Below are 25,032 nucleotides of genomic sequence, written 5' to 3' on the forward strand. Positions count from 1 at the left end.
CAAGCGATTGGTAGGGCGGCAATAGGCTGCCCGAATGCGCGTGCGCAAGGGCGTGGCGGGAAGCGGAGCGTCTTGTTCGAAGGGCGCATGCGCAAGGGGGAGGGAGGCTACTGCAACGTCCGGTAGTTGCTTTCCTCAGTGGGCCCCGGCTCCTGCTCAGCGTTCGGGGTGGGGCGGAGCAGGGCGGCGCCTACAGCCAAACGCTTGGGGGACGCGCGCTGCTGCCGCCACAGCGAGTGGGCGGCCCGGCCTGGAGGGAGGCCGGGGGGCCGGATCCCAGGTAGGTGGACCCCTGGGGGGGCCACAGGGCCCACTCCCCGCAGCTTCCAGCCGGGGTCCTGGGGAGCCCGTGCCCTGTGGAGAACATAGGAACAGCCCTGCGGGCTCAGACCACGGGTCCATCGAGCCCAGTGTCCTGTCTGCCGACAGCGGCCAGCGCCAGGAGCCCCAGAAGGAAGGAGCAGAGCAGGGCATCACCCAGCGATCCGTCCCCTGTCGCCCAGTCCCAGCTTCGGGCAAACAGAGTCTAGGGACACCCTCCCTGCCCATCCTGGCTAACAGCCACGGATGGACCTGTCCTCCATGAACTTATCTAGTTCTTTTCTGAACCCTGTTATAGTCTTGGCCTTCACAACATCCTCTGGCAAGGAGTTCCACAGGTTGACTGTGCGCTGTGTGAATAAATACTTCCTTTTCTTTGTTTTAAACCTGCTGCTTATTAATTTCATTTGGTGATCCCCTAGTTCTTATGTTATGAGGAGTAAATAAGGCTTCCTTATTTACTTTCTCTACACAGGTCGTGATTTTATAGACCTCTGTCATATCCTCCTGAGTCATCTCTTCTCCAAGCTGAAAAGTCCCAGTCTTATTAGTTTCTCCTCATACGGAAGCCGTTCCATACCCCTAATCATTTTTGTTGCTCTTTTCCAATTCCAGTATATCTTTTTTGAGATGAGGTGACCACATCTGCACACGGTATTCAAGGTATGGGTGTACCATGGATTTATATAGAGGCAATATGATATTTTCTGTCTTATCTATCCCTTTCTTAAAGACTCTCAACATTGTTAGCTCCCAGCTGGGGCTCTGGGGGTGACAGGACCCAGTTCTCCCCTTCCTCTGGATGTTAGCTGGGGCCCTTGGGGCAGTGGCAGCACATGAGGGTACCCACGCTATGCTCCCAGCTCGCAGCCATCACCTCTCTTGGGCACAGACCCGCGTCGCTCTCCGTCCTGACGGGTGTCCAGGCTGCACAGTGCCCTGTCTACACTCAATTCCCAAGCAAGCCAGGGGATGTCTGTGCAGGAAAAAACCCTCATGGGTAGCGAGTCTCAAGAGCCAAGGTTAGCTCACCTGGGCTTATGCCAAAACGTCCATGTAGATGTTCCTCTAAGGAAGTACATTTATTCTTAAGGTGAAAAGTATCACACTGAAAACATACTGAAATAAGAATATACACATGATAAGCAGCTTACCAGAGAGCACCTGTAAGGGCTCTCGCAGGTGATCCGTCTTTCAAAACTTGCCACGGGGATTTTCTGTGGTCACAAGTTTTTAACTCAGAACAAACACCCCCGTGAATCTCTGAATCATTCCTTTATACAGTTTAGGCCTCTGATCTTGTCCTCATGAAACAGGTGAGCAGCAGACAAAAGTCCCCTCCAGATCCAGCTGCCAAAGCATAATTCCTGTCCGAGAGGACTGTGCTCTCCATTTTGCCTCTGGTTTTGCTGCTCTAAACTGGATTACGCTTGAGTCTGTCTCCAAAGGAAATACCTGCCTCTCTGCGTCTGGCTTTACTGAAGGAGCAGAGGCCCTTGAATGACAGGATCGATGGGTCCCACAGTTGTTACAAAACATGACAGCAGTTGCTGTTCTCTTCCCACAATTCAGGGTTAGGTGGCTTCTTTTCTCCCACTGAATCTCCGATCAGTGCCTTACTTGGACAAAAAGAAAAGGAGTACTTGTGGCACCTTAGAGACTAACAAATTTATTTGAGCATAAGCTTTCGTGAGCTACGCTGTGAGCTGTAGCTCACGAAAGCTTATGCTCAAATAAATTTGTTAGTCTCTAAGGTGCCACAAGTCCTCCTTTTCTTTTTGCGGATACAGACTAACACGGCTGCTACTCTGTTACTTGGACAAGTTTCTGGAATTTGTTTCCTTTCATGTCAGTTTTATTTCAATATCCCAGTCCTAACGTTGACCGCTTCATACAGATATCTCTTCAAGCATTATAAAAGTAATTTATTTAACTATCCCCTTCCAGCAAGCGACCTCTTCCATGTCAGCATATTCTCATGGTGTCTATCTCTTGCAAAGAAATGGAGTTTTTGTAACTCAGTGTTTATTGAACTTGATCTTTGAGGTTGTTAGGGATTCAAACCTTATCTTCCAGATTAGTTGTTTTTCGTTCCCTTTTTGCTTTCTCAGCTGCAGCATATAGCCTTTGAATTGCATGAGTTATACATTACATGCACTATGTACTCCTGGGGGAATTCTGTGTCAAAAAACTAAGAATTCTGCACATGATATTTTAAAATTCTATATATTTTATTTGTCAAAATAACATAGTATGATCACACCAGTTTCAATTATTTTGGTAATTTATTTCAAAATACCTGTCAGCGAGTATGTCTGTAACAATACAGACCAAAAAAAAAAAAAAGATTCAGAAAATGTTTTTTGACAAATAGATTCCTTATTAGGTATATTAATACAGAACTTTGAGTAATAATTCGTTTGAACTACAATACAGAACTTTATATCCTTCACCCCTCAGAAGCCGTGCAAAGGCTTGGGGGAGTCAGGGCTACTGAGGGAGAGGGAAGTAATTGCTGGGAAGGAGCCTGGGTGTGGGTGGGAGAAATCTGGCACAGGTTTTTTTTTGGGGTGGGGGGATTGTTAGGGAGTTGGAGAGCCTCTCCCATGCAGACCCTGGCTGACTCCTAGCCTCTCCCATTCAATCTGACACATCTGCCCCTGTCCCCATGTGTCCCTGTATCCCCCCGTCCCCATGTGTCCGTACACCCCCACTTAGCCACCCCCTCCCCCCAGTCCCCAAGTGGCACTGCATCCCCACTCCCATTCAGCCATCATCCCAGTGTGTCCCCCCACTAGCTCTTTTGAACCCCAGTCTATGTGACCCCCTCCCAGCAGCCCTGTGTGCCCTGTTCTGTCTATTCCCCCCCACACCCCATATCCTGTGCCTCCTCCCCTGGCCCCATGGGCAAGGTGCTGTGAAGAACACACTGTCCTCCCTATCCATGGTTGGCTGCTCTGGCCTATGAGCTGGCTGCCTTCTGTGTTCTGGCACCACAGCAGTCCCTGGTGGGTGAAAGGCATAATTGCAGGACCTCTCCAGTAGAATGTATTTTCTGCGGAGAAAAAAAATCTGCAGGGCACATGAATTCTGTGCGTACACAATGGCACAGAATTCCCGCAGGAATTGGCCCTGCCAAAACAGAACCGTCACAAGCAGTACTGAGTGTATGTATGGCTATATGAAACCATTGCAAGGACATAAGACAGCCAATCTTTTCATGCAAATAGTTTCCTACATGGGTCCAAAGTTTGTCAGTAGCAATGGCAGTTTTTTGTGATTTGGATACCTGTCCACTGGGAACCAAACTAATTTCAGATGGGACACTGAATAGCCAAGAAATAGGAGATGCTTTTGGTTATTGTCAGCCTGGATTGGATTCAAACTAGCAACTTAGAAAGTGAAAAGTCTTTATCTAGCCCATTACCAACCCCCTGTACTATCCAGTCCTCTGTTGGGAGAGTGATTCATTCAAAAACAATTTCTTCTTTAAGTGACAGTTAAAGGAAAACACCAGAGACTGGAATTTGGTGAGATTCCAATGGCCTTTCACCTACTTTTTCATGCATGCAGGATAACCATCCCACTACAAGAACCAGTCATAATGAAGCTCAGCTCAGCGACTCTGTTCTCACTCAGGCTGTGTATTTCCATTCTCTGTGCTGTGCTTCTGCTTGTGAAATGCAGCATCACTTCTCCTTGAGTCTACGAGGCTACAGAAAACAACAAAAAGGAAAGAGCCCCGTCCCACCATGGAGAAGTTAGTGTCAGTCAGTCGAAAATGTTTTTGAAATGTTACAGCAGTTTAGCTCTGAAATAAAGTCACAGCAAGTGGCTGAGGTACCAAGTGGCCCTCTAGGGGGAATGTGGGAATGGAGTTTGAAGAGGTGTCCGTGTCCCCCCCTCCCGAACATGGCTTGGTGAAAAGTTCTGTGTGGTTATGAGTACCGGGTATTAGCCACAGACTATGGGACATTTGTGATTCTCATACTTGTGGATCTCTCTGAGCTCTAGCCATCATTAACCGAGATGCTGTTTACTTCCTTGCAGACCTGGCAGGGCTAAGTGGACGTGTGTTGTGGTGTGTCTGTTTCTTCCTCATATAGTAAAGCCAGAAAGTGGTGATGGATAACAGCACCTCTCCTAGAGCTTGGATCAGCTGCCACACTATCTACTGGAATAAGTCGCATTTTCTGGGACCACACCTGCATACTAAAAGTGAGGGCTGCCACAAGTGACTTCTTACCAGACCTGCAGTACCCAGTGCTCTCATGTGCACTACAGACTTCACTATGTGTAAATACTATTGTTAAGAACGAGGGAATGCCAATTTAATCTGTTCTACGTAGATAGGACTGATATTATGCTATAACCCTTTTAAGTCATTGTTTTCTAGTCCCGCTTATGCAATGTGAGCGAACAGTCATAAGAACATAAAAACGGCCATACTGGGTCAGACCAAAGGTCCATCTAGCCCAGTGTCCTGTCTTCTGACAGTGCCCAATGCCAGGTGCCCCAGAGGGAATGAACAGAACAGGTAATCATTAACTGATCCATCCCTTGTCACTCATTCCCAGCTTCTGGCAAACAGAGGCTAGGGACGCCATCCCTGCCCTACAAGTCAGGCTTGGGGGCCAAGACAGAGGGCCAAGGACTTAAGCAGCGTTGCCCAATAACTCTCCCTGGTTCCAGTAAATACACTTTTGACCTCTTGAATTGCACTGGTTTTAAATATTTGTGCTTAGGGCACTGGGTGAGAGCAATATGCATAATCTGCAAACTTATTTATGTGTAACTAATGAAAACAAAAGTGAAAAGATTTTTAATGATGTAGCTAAATTACTTTTATAGCAAAAATAAACTCCTTGAAGAATGTGCTCCTCTCAATCACACACATACACTCTTTCTCTCTCTCTCTTTCAGTCATACGCACACACTGTTTCTCTCTTTCTCTTTAAACTGTCTGAGCAAAAGGGTGTAACAGTTGCCAGCACCAGTAATGACCTAATGCTGGCTTCACATGACGTGCCTGGGAGGAGACAATCAGCTGCTCGCTTATAGACACACCTCCCTCTTCCTTTGCCTGAGGATGTGATAAAGGGACCGACAGCAGCGGTGAAGGGCAGGGAATTGAGTTCTGGATTGGGCTCTGGCCAGCGACCCAGGGCCCCCTTCTAGGCTGCAGCCAGCAGGAGGTGAGCAAAGAGGGAGCAACCAGCACCTTGGGGCACAGTGGTTTAGAGGTACTTGATGGAAACTCTAGGGATGGCAACTCCATTAAGAGACTTACAGCCTGTTGTTAGTTCTATGAATGCATTTATTTAAAAAAAAATATTTTAGGCTTTTCAGAGTGGGGACTGTGTCTGTCGTTCTGTTTGGACAGTGCCTGGCACATAGCAGCACCAGAAGCACATAAGCTAGCTCTGTGTCTACTAAGCACCTTTTAAGATATGTGGTTCCCCAAGGTGGCCAGTGTATAGCTGCATCCTGCGGTGTCACAGATAGTCATCGTCTTTTCGCAGGTGAGATTGTTGTTCCAGCAGCTGACTCTCAGCCTGTGTTGATGCCAGAGGGATCAGGAGAGGAGGGCTAAGGGAAAGGAGGTGAGTTACGGAGTGAATCCATTGCCACAGACATGCCCAGTTATTCAGCTCCTGCACCTGCCAGCAGCAGCTGGGTCTCCAGTTGGTGTCTGCAAAGGGGGCTGAATTGCAGGCTCAGTGTAGTTAGAAGAGGGCAGCTGTTCGACCTCAGGTTGGAACCTAGGTTGGTAACAGTAAGTTGGGGTGGAGGGGCGGGGATCAAACTGATAAAATAAGTTTTTGAAAAAGCGTCACTGATGCTATAGCTTTTAAAAGTTTTGCTGGCCAGTGTCACTGAGCCTGTGTCTGGCCTGCCACGGCTTCCTGGCTGCCCAGCTCTTCCCCACCTGGGGAAGTGAGCATCACTCTGGTGCCAGCTGGCAACCCCAAGAGGAAGCAGCAATTTTAGTGCTAGCACAGCAAGGCTAAGTGCCAGGGGGAGTGTGATCCAGATGCACTGTGTGAAGAACATCATCTAGTATTTCCTTGTGATCTTCTGGATGGAATCAGGGATATCTGTGATGGACAATCTTGCAGCTTGTCTGCAGAGCTATACCCTGACTGCCCAGCTCGCTGAGATCATGGGGTACATGAAGGGCAAGCTGGGGAACAAGCTGATGCATCACAACACCCACCTGATGGAGGCCCTCGAACCACCACATAAATACATACCAGAGATCGTCCTTGCTGGGAAAGACGTGGACTTTCTCCAGGGCTGAGCATAGGTCACTGTGTTCAAGATGGTTTGACAGATGTACAAGGAAGAAAAGCCAACTGTCTGCAAAGATAAGGGGCTGAGTCCAGCTGTCATGAGTGTCTGCCTGAATTAATCAGTGGTTGAGGGCTACTCCTTGTACACCAGAACTTGGCATTGCAGTTGGGGTGACCAGACATCCAGAGCCAGATGGGCATCTCTTTTTGCCTGGCGTGATTTCAGTGTTGGGTCTATGCCCAGAGACTAGGCAAGAGTAACATAGTCTGCAGTTAGGGGCAGTTCTGTTGTGAATGTGGGTGGGTATGATGGGAGAAAAGGCACAAGCCGGTTTGAATCTGGAGATGGGAATGCCAAGAATCCACTCCTGAAGGGTGTCCTGGGGAGAGCAGCAGCGTGTGCCCTGCCGACGGGAGGGAGCCTCAACAGCTGGAGAGTTGGCTATTGGGTTAAGAGAGCCAGTTCTGCTGGATAGAGACATCTGGTCTCCCTGGCTGAGCTATCGGTGTCACTGGCTGGGAGGGGAGTCTGATTCTTTAGCCCAGCATGTAAGAGTATTAAATGCACAGCATTGACTTTCCAGGAGCGCCTTTCCACATCCAGGCAGTTCCCAGGCCGCCCTTGGTGCACTGCCATCTGGGCTCTGCAAAGCTTCTGCTAAATGAAATAAGGATGATACATTCTGTCTTGGGCTCCCTGGGAGCTGCCCCTTCCCTGGGCTGGCACCTGCAAGTCTGAGTGATAGTCCAAAAGAGGGATGGGACCCCCACCCCCTCTTCTCTGCCATGGCCGCCTCCAGCTGCAGGAGTGGCTGCAGCTCTGCGAGCCCAGTCCCCAGCTTTTTCCTTATGCTGCGCAGACATGACACAGGGGGGCTGTGCCCGGGAGGGAATGAGGCTCAGATGCAGCGGGCGGGGCAGGATATGTTTAGTGAAGAACACATGCCCCGTTGCCCATAACTGATGCCGTATGCACACTAGCTCCTCCATCTCCTCCAAGCACTGACTTCTCTGTCCCCAGCCCACCTACCCTGCCATCTGATGGATGTAAGTTGCACACAGAGATGAGGAGAGCTGATCCTGTTTTGCTAGGCCCGATGCCTCTCTGCTTCACTTTCCACCCAAACAGGCTGGTCCCGCTGTCTCGCCAACCTGATGTGCACTCACTTTTGTATTGGTGTTGCAAATCCAGCCTCATGGGACTTAGGAGCTAGGAATGTCCTGCCTAATGAATATCATGGAGTTACTTCCTGGCCTACTTATTTCTTGTCTTGGGTCTCACCTGAGTCTAGCCCCGAGAGCAGGTGGGAGGAGCTGTGATATGTGAGGCTGGTGTGGGGACATTGGTACCTGCCTCTGGCAGTATCTGCACTGGGGAAATTTACTAAAGAATTTCCCTCTGGCGCAGCTGCTGTCACTTCCACAACGGTCTCCTTGCTAACACTTATCACGAACATGGGAATTAGCTTTCAACTAAAGAATGTCTCATGGAAGCGCCCCCGCCCCCCGGAGATGCTTTTTGCTGTGGCAGCGCCGGCCAGCGGCATATGAAGACTGGATCAAAACTGTGTGTATGGCGTGAGAAAAAAGCTAGCCAGCTCTGGAGGGGCTCAGGAAATGTGCAGTGTATTTAAGTCTTGGCTTCAGTTTACTGTGGGTTTCACTGCAGTGGGTTTGGATTTGGCTAACCAGTGCTGCAGTATCTGCTGAGCTCAGCTGACTAATAGCAGCTGCCCTTTGCCTTCTGTGGTGCTCTTTGCAAGGTCTTGCAAAATGAAGTTAAGCTGCTGATCAGGGCTGGGCCCTTGAACTGCAAATCTGAGTCTGGCTGACCCTTAGAGGACTATCATTTGGGGGCGGGGCTGTCCCTTCTCATTCCCCCGCCCCATTGAGAGGGACCCACTTTTCTCTCTTTGTTTGCTTCCTTCCACTTCCGAAGAGGAGTGGAAGCGAGATGTGTTCCAAAATGGTCGTGAGCAGAGACTTAGGGGTCTGCTGTGGGCAAGCAGGTGCTCAGATGCCCCAGAGGTGGTGCACTATGAGAATCTAAAGCACAGACTAGAAGGCAAAGCCAAGCACGTCATTCTGCTGCCAAAAGACCTGCTGCAATTCCAGGCCAGGAAATTCTCCTGGGTGTCCATGTGCCTGCAAAGAATCACACCATAGTATCACTTTTAATACATAAATTGGATGCCTGGGCCTCTTTCAATGGCTGTTGTAGAAATCCAGACCCACTTTGCAGGAATAATAATTCAGATTACTGAACGTTTTATAGACTGTTTTTTTTTAAGTTTGACATGTGATCATTAGACATGCCTGTGGCTTAAATTCTCATAGTATATTTCCCAGAGGGCCTCCCCCTGCATGCTCTGCCTAAAAGCCTATGTGGGCGGGAGCTCAGGGCTTCTGCCCCGTGGCAGGATGGTGGGGGTGGCGGCATCTGCTGCAGGGAGCGGCTCTTGAGCTTTAGCCCCATGCGGAGGGGGCACGATGGCTTCTGCTCTGCATGTGTGAAAATATTTACTGGAGCTCTGCTCCGGACAGCTCTAGCTGAATTTAAGCCCTGGCTGTGCCAGTATTTTACTTCAGGGGTTGAGGACTTGGTGCTGCTGGCTGGGATTGGCTTGGTTTTAATAACAGTCTCAAATGCTTTGTAAAAATTACTTTAAAAGGCGGATTTAAAAAAATAAACCAGCGGCAGTTCCGGCGTCTCATTTCACGTCAGACTCTGCTATGACTGCAGCCCGCTGAGAGGGCTAATGTTTGTTTGATTGACTACTGCCTGGTTTATATGCCAGTGCAAATTCAGCAGCCGGTGGCGTCATTATTTCTCTGTTTAGTGGAATAGCCCCAGCTCAGTGGCATATGTCACCGTTTATTAGGTGCGTCTTGGGCCATCTCAGCAAAAATGCTGTCTTGTATGGTGCTGGAGCAGAACAGGATCTCGCTAAATTTGGCTTTTGCCTTTAAATGTAATACTGGATCTCATAGTACCCTTAAGTCAAAGAGGAATGCTGCACTTTGATTACAGGGCAGGAGGGGACCCGGCCGTGAGGCATACCAATGGTTCTTTTAACAGTTCCCCCAAAGCTCAAGAGATGAGATGATGTTGGGCAATCCTGCTGCCTCCTCCTAAGGACTCAAAGCCAACTTGCAATCTTCCTGGCCTGCCGACTTGTTGGAGACACAGTTTCGAGGGCATTTGAGCCATTGGATCAGTATAGAAGACATGTTCTCAAGCACCAGCTACCAAGCAGGCTGTTGTGCGTCAGGTCAGAGCAGTGAGGCTCTCCCTTTTATACACCTAGCTATCTAGGACCTTATAACATTGCCCATCCCTGTAGCATCTGAGCAATCATCAGGAAAGGCTCTACTCAGTCACAGAAGGCCATTGGGCTAATACTATACTGACCTAGTAAAACGGTTTCAGTTAATATGTTCTTCATGGAGCATCCATTTCGAAAGGGTTTGGTTTTTGACCATTTTCTTGTATGAACAGCATTGAGATGAAGTGAAGTGTCAGAAAGAAATTGCTTTTGAAGCATAAGCTATTTATTGTACAAGCTGTTTCACTATGGCCAGTGCGTGCAGCTGTACAGATAGATAACATCACAGAGATAATGGGGTTATATTTGGATGGTGCATAACAGCACAACGTGGCTTGATAAGTACATTACAGAGGGCAAAAGGCCTTTTGCAAAATAAGATAATTTGAGCGTGCGACAAAGATATTTACACTTGTTATTCTCAAGACAGCAAGGTCATAGAATCATAGAATATCAGGGTTGGAAGGGACCTCAGGGGGTCATCTAGTCCAACCCCCTGCTCAAAGCAGGACCAATCCCCAACTAAATCATCCCAGCCAGGGCTTTGTCAAGCTGGGCCTTAAAAACTTCTAAGGAAGGAGATTCCACCACCTTCCTAGGTAACGCATTCCAGTGTTTCACCACCCTCCTAGTGAAAAAGTTTTTCCTTCTGCTTGGTAGTCTGAGATACCAACCATTTAGTGTGTTGATCAGAACCATTAGAATCAAAAGTCATTTCCTTTTTTCAGAAGAGACCTAGCTAGTAAACTAGGCTGCCAGGTTGGAAACAAACAGCATGTCCAAGATTTTACAGATTGGAAAGAATAGCGTCCCATGGCCCAGGAGGGAGTGGGGAGTTTGAATCCAGGAGGAAGAGGCTAGCAAACGGGATGAAGACACAAGTTTAAAATCTAAACAGCTTCCTCTTATGATGCATCTTTCAATAGCTCTTTTGGGTCAGCGCGTCAGAGCTAGCTCAATCCATTGGCAATCCTGAGTTTAGAAAAGGCTGGTTCCCCACGGTTAACACTGAGCACAGCTAGCTCATGCCCTTGTGCTCCAGCTAAGAGGCGGAGAGGTAGAATTGCTGGATTCTCGTCCCACCCCCCACAGTCACTGGGCAAGTCATTTAGGGCCGGATTTCAGTGCTGCTGAGTGCCTGTAGCTCCCACTGAAGTCATTAGGAGCTGTGGGCATGCAGCAGCTCTGAGAATCAGACCTTCTCTTTTTAACCTGTCGGTAAATAACACCCCAGACAGAGAAGTGGGTCTGATTTTGGACTATAAACCTTCAGAGCTGAAACACTAACAAGCTTTAAGGGGGGCCCAAAAAAAAAGGGCATTAAAGTTTTACAATTTCAAAACAGAAATGTTGTCTCCAAGCTAACTGGTTGATTTTTGTGCTTGTTGGCAGTGTGGTCCTTTGCCAGGAAACTCTACAAAAGCAGCTCCCACCAGAGGGAATATTAGCATCATAAAGGTAATGCACCATCACCTTCTGAATTATTTATTTTGTCAGCACTTTGTGCTCTGTGTAATATAGCCTGTTTGCTCCTACCATAAAGGAGTCAGCGTGTCACAGACCATTCCAGTTGAACTCCCCTCTTAAGAGCTCTCCCTGCGGATCTCGGGGGTGTGGGCATTTCTCCAGCTTATGCTAATGGGACTTGGATGGCCAGATCCAGGAACAACAGCATTGAGCTGAGGAGCTCTACAGAACCCTCTGTACTAAACCAGTGACTTCAGCTGGGCCCTGAACGCAGACTAACCCTTGCGTTGCATCTTTTACTGACGCACTGGCTGTTCTTGCCTCATAAACAGACAAAGCTATACTGTTCTTTCTTTGTTAGTGGCTTCTGTTGGTATTCTGGAGAATGCAGTTTAGAGAGTTTACTGTGCACTCAGACCCTAATCTTGCAGGTCCAGCAAAACTCCCATGGACTTGGCTGCAGTGGGGTTCTACCAGAGTAAAGAATGGAGGGTACACCAGAAGACCTAGTAAAAAATAAGGCCTTTTTCTTGGCTACATTGCTTTAGTTCTAAAAGCACAAGGAGTCAAATTCTGCCCATTGTTCCAGCCATGGAATCCCATTAATATCCCTGGGGTGGCCAGGGTTTAACCAAGGGCAGAATCTGGCTCATGGCGTCTATGTACCGGGTGTTATATTGTCTTTTATTTGAACATTGAAGAAGATTCAGTGAAGCTGAGGTGAGATTAATTGTAAGGACTATTTTGTTAAGCAAATTTGTTGCTGGGAAAGGTTGGCCATCTAGGAAATGAAAACTCCCCAGCTTAGCCCTGCTGTAGACACTGCACGTGCACCAGAAGTACAAGGTTCCTCCCGCTAGCACCTGACCTCTAGGAGTGCAAGGTAGTTCAGGCTCTCTCTCTCTATTCAATCCTTGGCCTCTCTGCTGAGCCTGTCAGCAAGGGGGCTGGTTAGAGCCATGGGCTAGGCTGGTTATGATGCTGACACCTGCCCAGCTTGTATTTGAAGAGCCAGCAGATGGTAATGATTTTCAATCATTGCACCCTGGGCTGGATCTGAAGCAGTGACCTAAAGGTGAAAATCTCCCTTATGTTACCAGTGTTTGGTGCACATGTCCATAGGGGCTGTAATGTAAGGGCACAGGGTGATCTATCACTTTAATCCCTCGCCCCAGTGACTTACTCTGCTGTACCAGATTGTTTTGTCCCGAAGGCCTGGGACAGACATTCCAGACCAGTCAGGCCACCGGGAGACAGCTGTATCCTAACATGTGAAAACTTCCTTGGGGGCTGCTTTCCCATCCTCTTTTCCTCCCCCTCCCCTTTTTCTTTTCAGCTCCCCATTCACTCACTCGTATCATTTATTATTTTAGATGAAGGGAGATGCTGCACGTTCCACGGGGGGCTCACGGCAGAAGCAGGTAAAGACTCAAAGCTGTTGTCTCAACTGAAATGTTGTATGGTGGCCAAGTGCCAGGGAGCTTCCTGATTGGCTCTTGGTGATGCTAAGTGAATAGTCTCTGCCCTGGCAGATGCCCTGTGGCTTCAGTCACTTACCCCTGGACAGAGCAAAGCACTAGAGAACTTAGAGGAAGGAATAACCTGGTGCGGAGATGGATTAGATGAACAAAGAAATCTTTCCCACAAGGGCAGCTTCACAGATTCCGTAGCTGACGCCGCTCTACGCTCGTACTGTGGAGTGGTTCTGTTAAATTTAATTGGTGTCTCCTTTGATATGCATGAGAAAGGGACAGCCATTAAACAAGGCCCTTTCTAGTCAAAGGGCCCTTAATACAGATATAGAATCATAGAATATCAGGGTTGGAAGGAATATACAAATTGCTGAATCTCTGTGACTGAAGCCCAGGACTAGGAGTTGTACACAAAAGGTTACGTTTGTGGATCAGTCCCGGGCTTGCAGTATAACCTTGGCAAATCACACACTTTCTATGCCTCAGCTCTAAACTGGACAGTTAGTGGAGGGGGTGTTGTTCCGAGCAAATAAACAAGAGTGTGTCAAAGAAAATACCAGGTGCAATCATCAATTTCTACTCCCAGCCACAACCACCTACAAGGCCTCAAACTTTGACTAGCCGCTTGGACCGAAAAGGGCTAACACCACTTCACTTGGGAGTCTTCAGTGCAAATGACCTAAATTCTATCCAGTTCCAGATAATCATTTCCTAAGCATCCTGGAGCAGGAGCATTAGAGAGGCTGATGTTGTCTATTTCTGTTGGAGCGACAGCCAGACGCATTGCACTGAAGGCTGCTGAGGAAGGGGGACTTGGGGTTTTTACCTTACACCACACATCTGCATTCATGCTGTTGTAAGGGATTAAACTTCTCTTGTTGTTGCCTGTCTCTTAGCAATGCCACAGGACCAGACAAGTAGGGAAACTAATGTTATTTAATTATGCAAGCCTAATGAATGAAGTGGGCTGTAGCTCACAAAAGCTTATGCTCAGATAAATTTGTTAGTCTCTAAGGTGCCACAAGTTCTCCTTTTCTTTTTGCTGTTTTGAGCTATTTTATCTGTTCATCATAATGACCTGTTACACAAGAGAAGGGAGGAAGTCACAGACTGATTGCTATCTGGATCCAGTTTAAACGTGTATTTCTTTTACCATACAGATACAGACTGTAACATATAATCAGAAAGTCTCATCCTGACCCGCCTAGCATCTGTGGATAGGGTGGATAACAACTTGGGTCCACTCACTTCTGTAGAGTGCTGGTGACAGAAAACAAGGGATCCTAGGACTGGATCATCCCTTGATCTCCTGTGATTTAAAACACAGGCTACTCCATGACATAGGTGTAATCACTTCTGTTTCCTGCTCTCAGGCGGGGAAGCTCTGGGACTCTATGAAGACAACTGGCTTCATACTGGGCACTGGCCTGCTGCTGTTTGCTGCCTTCAGGAACTCTGTCACCTGGTAAGACCACTCACCTGATAGCTTGAGAAGCAACATTTCAGTGGGTGGGGAGATAAGACAGATGTAATTTTTGCAATGAAAAGCTAAACCCTGCATGTAATTCTTGGGCCCTTCTCCCCAGGCACTTGCAGAAGTTCTGGGGGGCTTCGGGCAATTTCTGGCAGGCACAATGGGAGAAAGTTCTCCACCTGCTTGGAGGAAACCAGTGGGCAATTTTCCTTCTAGGTGAGTTGTTTTGAATGCCAAAGCTCGGCTGCAGGAAAGCCAGATTCCAGCTCCCCCAGAGCTCTGTGTACCAATGGCATGCATTGCCGCCAAATCCATGCCATGCCTCCCCACTGGTCAGGGTCCAGCTAACATTTTGGGACCACCCTTTCCACTGCAAGTATTTGTAACTGCCAAACCATCCAGGACCGATGTAAGGTTCCCACCTCCCTCATTAGGCTAAAATGAAATTACACCCCAGGTCTCACTGGAGTAGTTATTACCAAAAGGATAGAACTGGCTTTATTGTAAAGCTAGACATTTTAGTAATATTCTAGCTGGGTGGTACCTGTCTTGCAGCCAGGTTTCCTCCTGTAGTAGTGTCGACAGCCTGGCGATAACGACTTGGTGGTAGGGGGCAAGGTGCCTTGTCCCTAGCGCAGGCCTGTATTATTGTAATCTCATCCCCACTCTACCCTTTTATCCCATTCAGGAGCTGTCCCTTTGCTCTGAAAACCTTATGCCCGGAGACACTCATTTCTGGACAGTGCCTAGCCCCCCAGGGCCCTGGTCTCTGTTCGTGTCCTCCAGGCACCACTGCAATATCAATCATTTCTGATGGACAAAGGCTCCCCTTTTTTCAACGGTGTCATAACCATAGGGGTAGCCTAAATTCTTCCTTACCTGTAAGGGGTTAAGAAGCTCAAGTAACCTGATTGGCACCTGACCAAAGGAACCAATGGGGACAAAAGACACTTTCAAATCTGGGTGGGGAGGTTTTGTTTTGGGTTCTTTGTGTGGCCGTTAGCTCTTGGGACAAAGAGGGACCGGACATCAATCCATGTTCTCCAGATCTTTCTGAACAAGTCTCTCTTATTTCAAACTTGTAAGTAACAGCCAGGCAAGGCATATTAGTTTATCTTTGTTTTCTCAACTTGTGAATTTTCCCTTTGCTAGAAGGAGATTTATCCCCATTTTGTTGTAACTTTGAAACTAAGGCTAGAGAGGGTTCCTCTGTGCTCTTTGAATTTTCTGCTACTCTGGAAGGTTAACTACTAGCCTAAGTTTACAGAGGTGATTCTTTTACCCTTTTCTCTTTAAATAAAATCCTTCTTTTTAAGAACCTGACTGATTTTTCCATTGTTCTAAGACCCAGGGGTTTGGGTCTGTAGTCCCTTTGTAATCAATTGATGAGGATATATGTTCAAACCTTGCCCAGGAAAGGGGGTGTAGGTTTGGGGGAATAGGACTCCAAGTGGTCCTTTCCCTGATTGTTTGTTAAATCACTTGGTGACAGCAGCCATCCCAAGGCAAGAAAGGAATCTGGGCCTTGGGAAAGTTTTAACCTAAGCTGGTAAGAATAAACTTAGGGGGTCTTTCATGCGGGTCCCCACATCTGTACCCCAGAGTTCAGAGTGGGGAAGGAACCCTGACAAGCCGTCTCTGCCCATCTCTCTCTTTCTACCACAGGCACGGCCTTAGTTCCAAGCCTTGTTTACTGGTGCTTCAATGGACTCCTGATGGTGGCAGATGGGACCGGAAAGCCCAATTTCATCACCCGGTACCGAATTCAGTTGGGCAAAAACGACCCAGTAGGTATTTCTCGCCGTGTCTGCCGAGCTGGACGAATACCACCTGCATTTTCTTAGAGGAAGAAGGGAGGATAGGGGGAGGCAGAGCTGTCAGTCTCCTTCCCCCCACCCTCCCAAAACCTCATGGTCTTCCATACTGGGGGCTGGCGGAATAGAATCAAGGCAGGAATTCTACATGGCATGCAAATGCACAGGGGACGGATGGTTCTGTGGTTAGGGCAAGGCTTAGGATGCAGGCCAGCTGCGGTCAGTTCCCAGCCCTGGCACAGATGCCCTTGGGCAAATTTTTTAGGCCTTAGTGCCCCCCAAGCAGTTAGATGTTAGGTGTCACACTAGCTATGTGCCGAGAAAACTCACTACGATGTCCCAAGCCTGAGTTAGGCACCTTAGTCTGTGATCCACAAAAGCTAGCTGGGGTTGGGGGAAAGGGGGCTTCCTAAGCTAGCCAAGGGGAGATGCCAGGTAGAAGCACGGCTGCATGAGCTGTAGCAGATATGCTTCCTCCAGCGACAGGAGGGGTTTTCCGGCTGATGTAGGTAATCCACCTCCCTGAGTAGCAGTACCTAGGTAGTCAGAAGCACTCTTCCGTTAACCTAGCTGCATGGACAGCAGGGGTTGGGGCCACATAACTTCACACCCCTGAGTACTGTAGCTAAGTCAACATAGCTGCAGTCAGGGGTGTGAAAAACCCAGTCCCTGACAGACATCACTATGGTGATCTAGTCCCCACTGTCAACATAGCTGGGGTAACAGCAGAATGCTTCTGTCCATGTAGCTAATGTCTCTTGGCAAGGCTGTGTTCCTACCCCATTAGAAACACCCCTTCCCATCAGTATAGGCTACAGCGACACTACGGGGCTATGCTGGGGTTGCTACGCCAGTATATAGAGTAGAGACAGCCTAAGCCTGTGTCTACACTACAGAGCCCACGGCAGCATAGCTCTGTTGGCAGCCTGCCCTAGGTCACCGAAAGCCATCAGCTAAGGCACCAGAAGCTATGTCTACACTAGGGATTTTGTTCACATTGCTAGGGTATGTTTCCCCCCATACACACACCTCTAACTTACGCAGTTGTGGTATTAAGCATAGACCATGGCTAACTAACTCCTCCTTTCCCCCTGCCTTTGACAGCAAGCAATCAGTTGCCCCAACGCCCCAGCATTTTTCACTACATGCAAAAAAGGCAAGCACCTATGTCAGCGTGAGTTGATTGCTAAACTGAACAGCGGTTAATAAGCGTATGTTGTCAGACTGCAGTGTTAACGCCCCAGTTTGGTAAATGGGAAAAGTTTCATACCTCGGGGCACTGCCAGGTTCAGGCAGACAGCAGCTGGCTGCTAATCATGTCACATTTGGAAGGTTTCTTCATAACTGTGTGGGCTAAAGAGTTCTTTCAATGTCATTTCAATTGCTGGACTGTAGTTAGGTAGCACTTTAAAGCAATTCACAGTCACACCGCTGCATAACGGCACTGTGCACACAGCCCTGGCCACAGTGATCAACAGAGCATGGGGAACTAAGTCAGAGAAATCACCGCCAGATGCAGGGAAGGGTTCTACCCCTTTCCTAGAGCCGTGGGGCTGCAGGTTAAAGCATGTTACAGCTTTTGTGCAGGTGAGCGGAGACATACTCCTGTAACACCAGACTCAGACCCCTGGCCCTGGCAGATGACCTCAAATTGTACACTAAGGTCTTTAATTAAGATTAAGATTATAGAAAGGAAAATTGCAGCCACAGCCATTCAGCTGTTTGTCCAGGGAGAGCAAGCAGGATCAGGAAGTCATGGGGAAAGCTGGAGGGAGACAATTCAATCGGGGACCCATCAACCCTGAGAAGGGCACTTGGCTTTTTTTATTGCTCCTCCTTGAAGCAAGGTGGAGCAATGCACCCCGGGGGCTGTGGTTGGAGACGAGTCGGTATCTGCCACTGCCAAAAGATGTCTTTACAGAGAGAGCCCTGACTCACTATAACACACCCACCTTTTTTGCAGTGAAGACAAAGCCTTGAAATAATAGTGGTGTCTTACATCAGCGTGGCCACGCTGAGCCATCAACACTGGAGATGTGCTCACTTAATTCCAGCCTTGGAGCTGCTCAGGCTGGCGTAGGGAAGTATCCTGCTTAGACAGCAAAGGCTGATCAGCTGCTGGGTACCGAAAGCATGTTTGTCAGTCCTACCTCTCGCCCCTCTCCTCCAGTTCTGTGCTTTGCCCACAGCAGAGCCAGGCACTCAGCTGCCAGCGACACAAAGAATGAGGGCGCTGAACTTTAGGCAGATCAGTTTCTTGGTTATTTGCCTACTTGTGAAACTTGGTCCAAAAAACCCAAAACAAACTAACTTACCAACATCCAAGGCCTGAGTCCTGGAAAGGTTCCCTCTCCCCAGAGCTGCATGGCTCCATGGTTGGCATTAGCAGAGTCTCCTCTCTTGCAGGTGGATCCAGCGAAGCTGCGGCAGGCTGTTCACACAGTGCTGTTTAATCAGGTTTTCATCTCTCTCCCAATGATGGTGCTCATGCTCCCCATCATGAAGTGGCGCGGAAAGCCCTGCAGTGAGGAACTACCCACCTTTCACTGGTTCCTCCTGGAGCTGTCCATTTTTACCCTGGTGGAGGAAATTCTCTTCTACTATTCACACCGGTGAGTTGGGCAAGAGAACTAGTCTGTCCTGCAGCTGCTTCTTCCTCCTTTAAGCTCCCTAACAAATGTGAACCACTCTGTCCTGAATTATGACTGTTCCCTCAACAAAACACCTCCATTAACCTTGGCCAGTCAGTGGCATCAGCCTTTCCTTTGGGAGCTCTTGGTGGTGTAACACTACCAGGGGCTGTGTTTAACCAGAGATTATGAAAGTAAGAGGATTGAGATGGACTAGCCCACAGGCTGAGGGATGGAAAAAGCAAGTTGATTTTATATGCAAGCTATAATCTAAAGCAGTCGAGTTGGAGGGAGGAGGCTGTAACTATTGCTTATAGGAGGAACTGTACACCAGCCAAAGAAAATCTAGAAAGAGTGTATTGTGTATATGTAGACCAAAAAGATTGTGAACTCCCTGGTCAAGTACCATGACCTCCTATACACGTGTACAGCGCCGGGCACGATGGGACCCAGCTCCCAACTCTCCAGATCTCCTGAGCACTACTATTACACACACACACACACACGCAGAGTAAAGTCAAAGAAAAAAAAATACCTACCTCATAAAAAGAGAGAGGCAGTTCAACAGCAAACAAAGCAATTGCAGGAATATACACAGGCTGGGTGAATTGCCCAAGGACACCTGGGTTCTATTTCTGGTTCTGCCTTGACTCATGAGTCCTGACAGCTAGCCCTGGTCTTTAATTCACTTGGCTGCTCTAAAAATCTATACATTAGAAAAGTACTGAGGATGCACCTGGAGTGACATTGGTCTCTGGGTTGACTGGACTTGAAGACTTGGTTCTGGTTCTCTCCATGCAGGCTTGTTCATCACCCGCTTCTGTACAAGCGCATACACAAGAAGCACCATGAATGGACCGCTCCCATTGGTGTAGTCTCCCTCTATGCTCATCCGGTCGAGCACTTGGTAAGCAGGCACTCTTGGGGTCACTACCCAGCAGCCTATCAAGTAAACCCAACCCGTTGCTGTGGGCTTTGCATTTCCACTGGGTGAGGATTTGTGGGAAGGGAGGAGAGTAGCTACACTTCAGACTCTTCCTGTTGGGCGATGAAGCTGGGATTTGTGGCATCTCCAAAAAGCTGCTGTAGTAGAAGTGTCTTGTGGCTCCTTGCACTGGGACTATAAGCTCTTAGGGTAGAGCCAGCTACAACAGGGTCAATCTACTGTCAAGACAAACTTTTTGGGAGCCAGGGCCTCCAGCAGGCTGGAGCATGATGGAATGGGGCCTCCTTGAGGCTGGTGGAAGATATTACTGCATACACTGAGTTACAGTGGGAGTTGGCCTCTGTCACCTCCTTTATCCCAGTCTCTTAGGTGCATTGGCAGAACACTCCCAGGGACTCCCACAGCAGCACTAGCTAACTTATCACACCTCCACAAGGCGCTCAACTCCCACTACTCCACTTCAGCCAAGTGCCACGTTCAGCAACAGCAGCACCGGGCTGCACTAGGTTCTAGGTGCTCCCGTAGCACAAGCAACAAGAGGAGACGCCGGTTGTGGCCTTATGAACAGAAGGTTTGGGTGTGCATGTTAATGAGGCAGGGCTTGTGTCTGAATTCCAGTTTTCCAACATGTTGCCTTTGCTGGTGGGTCCGATAATCCTGGGATCCCATGTTGCTTCCATCATGGTGTGGCTCTGCCTTGCTATTCTGACTACATCCATCTCGCACTGCGGCTACCACCTGCCTTTCCTCCCCTCGCCGGAGTTCCACGACTTTCACCACCTCAAGTAAGGTCACTGGACACTATCCATATAGCTGCTCCTCCCCCCATGCTCTGTGGACTGGGTCAGCCCATCAGTGGTGGGGATGGGCCACAGCCCATTTGTGAGGACCAAACAGTCTGACATGACTGCTAGTCAATCTCTACTCTGGGACTCCATCTGCCCCACCTCAGTCTGGTTCCCCTGAAGGCAGCTTGAACGTATCCAGCCTCCTCACCCTTTGTAAACAGGAAGCACTGAGAGGTCAGAGCAGAAGACTGGGCCTTGGACAGTTCCTGCTTTCCTACCTCAGCTCAGCCACTGACCTACCGTGCAACCTTGAGACAAATCACTGACCTTTTCCTTTCTGTTTCACGGTCCGCGGAGCTGGAAAACTGGCTATGAAGCAGAAACCCAAAGGCTGAACCTGAGCTCAGGTTTCTTGGGTGGATTAGACAGAGAAAATAATGTGTAGGGTCCAGAGAAGCAGGCATAGCCTGGTCTTCCCTAGCAGTGATCTAGGGCATCACGGACAATGCTCCGTGGAGCATCTTTCTGGCTGCTTAATTCCTTCTCTGTCCAAAGGCAGCAGTGGAAAAACCAGACAGACATTCTCACAGCTGAAAAGCCTGACACAGCAGGAACCTGGCTTCGCATGGTCAAAGTGCTGTGCACACATGATTGTTAACTCCCGCCCCCCAGGGGAGGTGACGTACAAGCACCTTTTTACAAAGGTAGCAGAGCAAACCAGTGTCAGGCCTGCAGGTAGAGTCCTGAGGGAGGTCCTGGTTCCCAGGGCTGTGCTCAGTCCCTGACCAGGCTCCCTGGCTAGCATCGCTTCCTGAGCACTGCTTTCCCTTTCCTGCAGGAATGGGGAGGACAGTTCAGTTCCAACCTAAGGATGGGGTGATACCTGATGTATCAACCAGTGCATATCACCCCATCTCTCCATGACACTGATCATGCTGTATGCCAGGAGCACCGATCACCGGGGGCATCAGACCCTATGGCTCATAGCTCATAGCCAGCTCATAGCTTCCTTGGCCATAGGTGCGTGTACAGGCAGTCTGGTCTTCCTGTGGCCGCAAGAGCTCATGTAGCTTGGAGTTGTGGCTGTCTGGCAAAGTCCCACTCTCTCACTCCCTGGCTGGTGATGGCTGCAAAGGCAGCCCACAGTGCCTGTGGATGGAGAACACTTCTGGCTCAACACCTTTCCTAGATAGCAGAATGGGCAGGTTCTGGGCTAAACCCCATCCAGTCCTCCGCAGGCTGCAGAGCAAAAGGCTGGGAGAGACAAAGAACGTAAAGCAGGATTGGCAGGACTCTGATAGGGATACAGGCTATGGGAGGGGGTGAAAGGGAAGAGATCTGCATGGCCTACCTTTTTTCTCGACTGTAACCTCCAGTACCCTGTGTGGTCCCTTTGTGCTTGGCTGCCAGGTTCAATCAGTGCTACGGAGTCCTGGGGGTGCTGGACCGCCTGCATGGAACAGACACGCTCTTCAAGCAAACCAAGGCCTACGAGAGGCACGTCATCCTGCTGAGCCTCACCCCTCTCACAGAGAGCATTCCCGACTCACCCAAGAAAGCCAAGTGAACCCGCCTCCCCTGCGGCTTGCACGGGGGAATCATGAGAGCTAGGAACCATGATTATGCCAAGTAATTTTCTAATGAGAAGCAGGTTATTGTTCATCCTAAGTATCAAAGACAAAGCGGAACCGTAACCCGTGGCTGGTGACATTTGAACTCGCTTCCCTTCAGTCCCCCCCAGCCTGGAGTGCAGAGCTCAGCTCCAGGCAGCAGCCCTACAGGTGGGGAGCCTCCTGAAGTGAGCGTAGGGTTTTTTTTAGTCACTTGGATCAAGCTGCCCACAGACTGCCCCATGCAGGTTTCCTTCCAGCCCCACAGAAATGGCTGCTGTTCAGATCTCCCATTTCCTGCTTGAGGCTTTTGGACCCAGGACGAAATCTCACCTGCATTGCATGGGGAGTCGCAGGGGAATTCAAGAGCACTGCGCTCCAGGCATTCAGCCTGGCCTGATCTCATCCCAGCACTCTGGGCCTGGGAGAATCAACCCAAACACCCCATGGAAACACGCTTGTTGGGGCAATGTGGCCCTTCGTAACCACTTCACCAGCACCATCAGCCTTGAGAGCTCAACATCCCACAGTACGGTTACTCCCCATACTTATGAAATAAGGGCTTCAAGCTTCAAACCATCACTGATCACCAGCAAGGGTCAGGCAGATGCTACCCCCACACAGCACAGTGCTACATTACTGGGAGCACGACACAGGTTTTATCATTTTAACAATTAATATGGAGGATGAAACCAAAATGCAAGTCACGAAGGGAACTTTCTAGGACGGAGGCTCTGGGGCTCAAGTCTCATTAACATAGCTAGTAGGGGCTGACTGCTCCATCCCACCAAGACTCACCTCACTTCCAACACAGCAAAGTAGGCAGAGGGAAACCCCTAGGATTGCATAAAGTTATATGTGATGGAAGAGCTTCCCGCTATCACTGTTCTCCTGAGCTGTTTGGTAGGGAGAGCTGCAAATCCCTTAAACAAAATGGTCTCCCTGTCAGAAAACCACTAAACCATTAGGACACAACTGAAAGTATCACAGAGCACCCAGAGCAGCGAGTGCCGAAAGTCAGGACTGAGGTCTGTTGGCAGAGCAGTATGGGGGCTTGGGACAGGAACAAGCAAGGGAAGAGTGCACTGGATTGAGACTGAGCAGTCCTACAAGAGCTCTTCTGCGGAGACCTTGTATAGTGCCCAGCTGCAGTGTACTTGTCAGGTGCCATCAGTGTCTCACCTTCACGAGTATTCATTCCACACGAGACGTGTCTGATCTGTAGCTCAGACCCTTAGACCCCAGAGCAAGGCTGAGAAGAGAGCAAGGAAGGTTGCAGGGACAGGAGAGTCCATACCACACGGTCTTTTGAGGTTTTTATTTTTATACATTTTTTTGTATTAAAAAGGAAAAAGCATAATTACCACAAATTACAAAGGACTAAAGCATTACTAGAATAATGAATCACATCAGCCTAGAAAGCAGATACTCTGAATAATATTAATGTTATAATACAAGCTCTCATTCAAGTATTTTACATTTTTTTTGTTGTGGTTGTTTTTCTTTTCCTTTTAAATGGGATGATGATCCTGGCACACAAGTCAAGATTATGTACTATTAACAGAAGATGGATCACAGAGTGGGTTGTATTAACAAGATTTTCCTCCCCAGTGATGAGTGGTCTGATAAGTCATTTTAAATTTGTCTCTACAATAAAACGCAGCTGAAGAAGGTTGCAAAACACTTTCTCTTTTGTTTTTGGGAGTAGAGGAATGAGGTTGGGACAGAGACAGAGCCTGGTTGGAAAGGGCAGCCAGATCAAACTAATATCCCCTTTTGTTCTGGCTGAGTGATGAGCATCTAGACAAAAACACTGGAAAACCCACCCTGCCCCAACCACCACCAGTTAAACTCAGTGTCAATTTCCAAGTCGGAATCCATGGACTGGGGTTCCAACCCCAAGGGTAGTACATTCCACAGGGACCAGCCAAGGCTGGGGTTGGCAAGGGAAGAGAGTTCAGCCATCCTTTCCCACAGGCACACAACACTATGCCAGGAAGACTCCAATGGATGAAATGATACCAAGCCCCCGTCTCCCAGGGATATCATTGGTACAAGCCAACCTATTGTACAAGACTGATATTCTGGAGGTGATGAGAAGTGGGAATGTACCACTGAGGAATAAAGAGGAGGGGTTGGGGTGTTAGTTGAAATACATCTAACTTTTGACATGAAAAAGTGTCTATAAAAACCAAAATGAATAAGTTTAAGCCCATGCCCTTTCACGCTCAGAGAGCTTCCAACAATAGGGTGTGCTTGTCACAGATACGTCGGTCCTATGTTCAAGTGTCTTCAGAAACTGAAGATGTAAACGACTCTTTGAAACGTTACCCCTAGAATTTTTTTTAAGTCACTCCACCCAATCCACATCAGAGATGAAACTGTTTTCAAAAACAAAAAAAAACAAAAAAAACAACCCAAAACCCACACCCACTCTCCTCTATTATTATAGGAATTGGAAATTAAAACTAAAAAGTCAGTGAGGCATTTAACATCAAGTGTAGCAACCCTCTCCTTATTAAGAGCCTAACGTTGATTCCAAAAGAAAGTGAGCTGACAACCCAAGGTCTCGGAGAAGAGACACACAGAGGATATAGAGTGTTGCAAACAATCTGCTACATATACGGGTGTGTGTGTGTGTTTTTGCTTGATAAAACAAAGTATAGATCAGAAAGGCATTAACAGCTAAAAGGCTCCCCTCCGCATTGCCGTATTGTACATGTACAGAAGTATGGCAGAGTATTGAGGTTAATATGTCATTTGTTACAGTACAGTCAACCAATCAGAAGCAGAGTGAGTGAACCTGGACAGACCCCAACAATTACAGATAACCACCGGGAGGGGGAAACAAGCCACGAGGAGCAGACAGAGCAGCAGCACCCTATACACGT

The 25,032-nt window shown here is 48.5% G+C and overlaps 1 protein-coding gene across 17 annotated transcripts; it reads left to right on the forward strand.

Annotated features, from left to right (window-relative positions):
- Positions 1–19: 19 nt before the first annotated feature.
- FAXDC2 (fatty acid hydroxylase domain containing 2) lies at positions 20–23,822 on the forward strand. Of its 17 annotated transcripts, XM_037907969.2 has the most exons (15): positions 145–280; positions 937–984; positions 4,372–4,539; positions 5,245–5,516; positions 5,844–5,924; positions 8,023–8,181; positions 11,333–11,398; positions 12,781–12,828; positions 14,253–14,344; positions 14,466–14,569; positions 16,019–16,140; positions 18,574–18,779; positions 19,599–19,704; positions 20,362–20,528; positions 21,942–23,822. In XM_037907969.2, the coding sequence occupies exons 6-15, from the start codon at positions 8,095–8,097 to the stop codon at positions 22,096–22,098; spliced, it is 1,155 nt and encodes a 384-aa protein (XP_037763897.1). In that variant the 5' UTR covers positions 145–280; positions 937–984; positions 4,372–4,539; positions 5,245–5,516; positions 5,844–5,924; positions 8,023–8,094; the 3' UTR covers positions 22,099–23,822. The 17 variants fall into 17 exon arrangements, with proteins under 17 accessions (XP_007058480.3, XP_043376680.1, XP_037763897.1 ...); XM_043520744.1 differs by having other exon boundaries at positions 4,372–5,516; XM_043520748.1 differs by lacking the exon at positions 5,245–5,516.
- The last annotated feature ends 1,210 nt before the right edge of the window (positions 23,823–25,032 follow it).

The sequence above is a fragment of the Chelonia mydas genome, chromosome 8 (genome assembly GCF_015237465.2).
Source record: "Chelonia mydas isolate rCheMyd1 chromosome 8, rCheMyd1.pri.v2, whole genome shotgun sequence".
In the NCBI taxonomy this organism is placed as follows: Eukaryota; Metazoa; Chordata; order Testudines; family Cheloniidae; genus Chelonia; species Chelonia mydas.

Excerpts from the sequence above, each read along its gene's own strand:
- FAXDC2 (XM_007058418.4), top strand. The coding sequence starts at position 35 with ATGCGCGTGCGCAAGGGCGTGGCGGGAAGCGGAGCGTCTTGTTCGAAG. Across the intron at positions 14,570-16,018 it reads GTGGGCAATTTTCCTTCTAG|GCACGGCCTTAGTTCCAAGC; the intron begins GTGAGTTGTTTT and ends TTTCTACCACAG. Across the intron at positions 20,529-21,941 it reads CACGACTTTCACCACCTCAA|GTTCAATCAGTGCTACGGAG; the intron begins GTAAGGTCACTG and ends CTTGGCTGCCAG.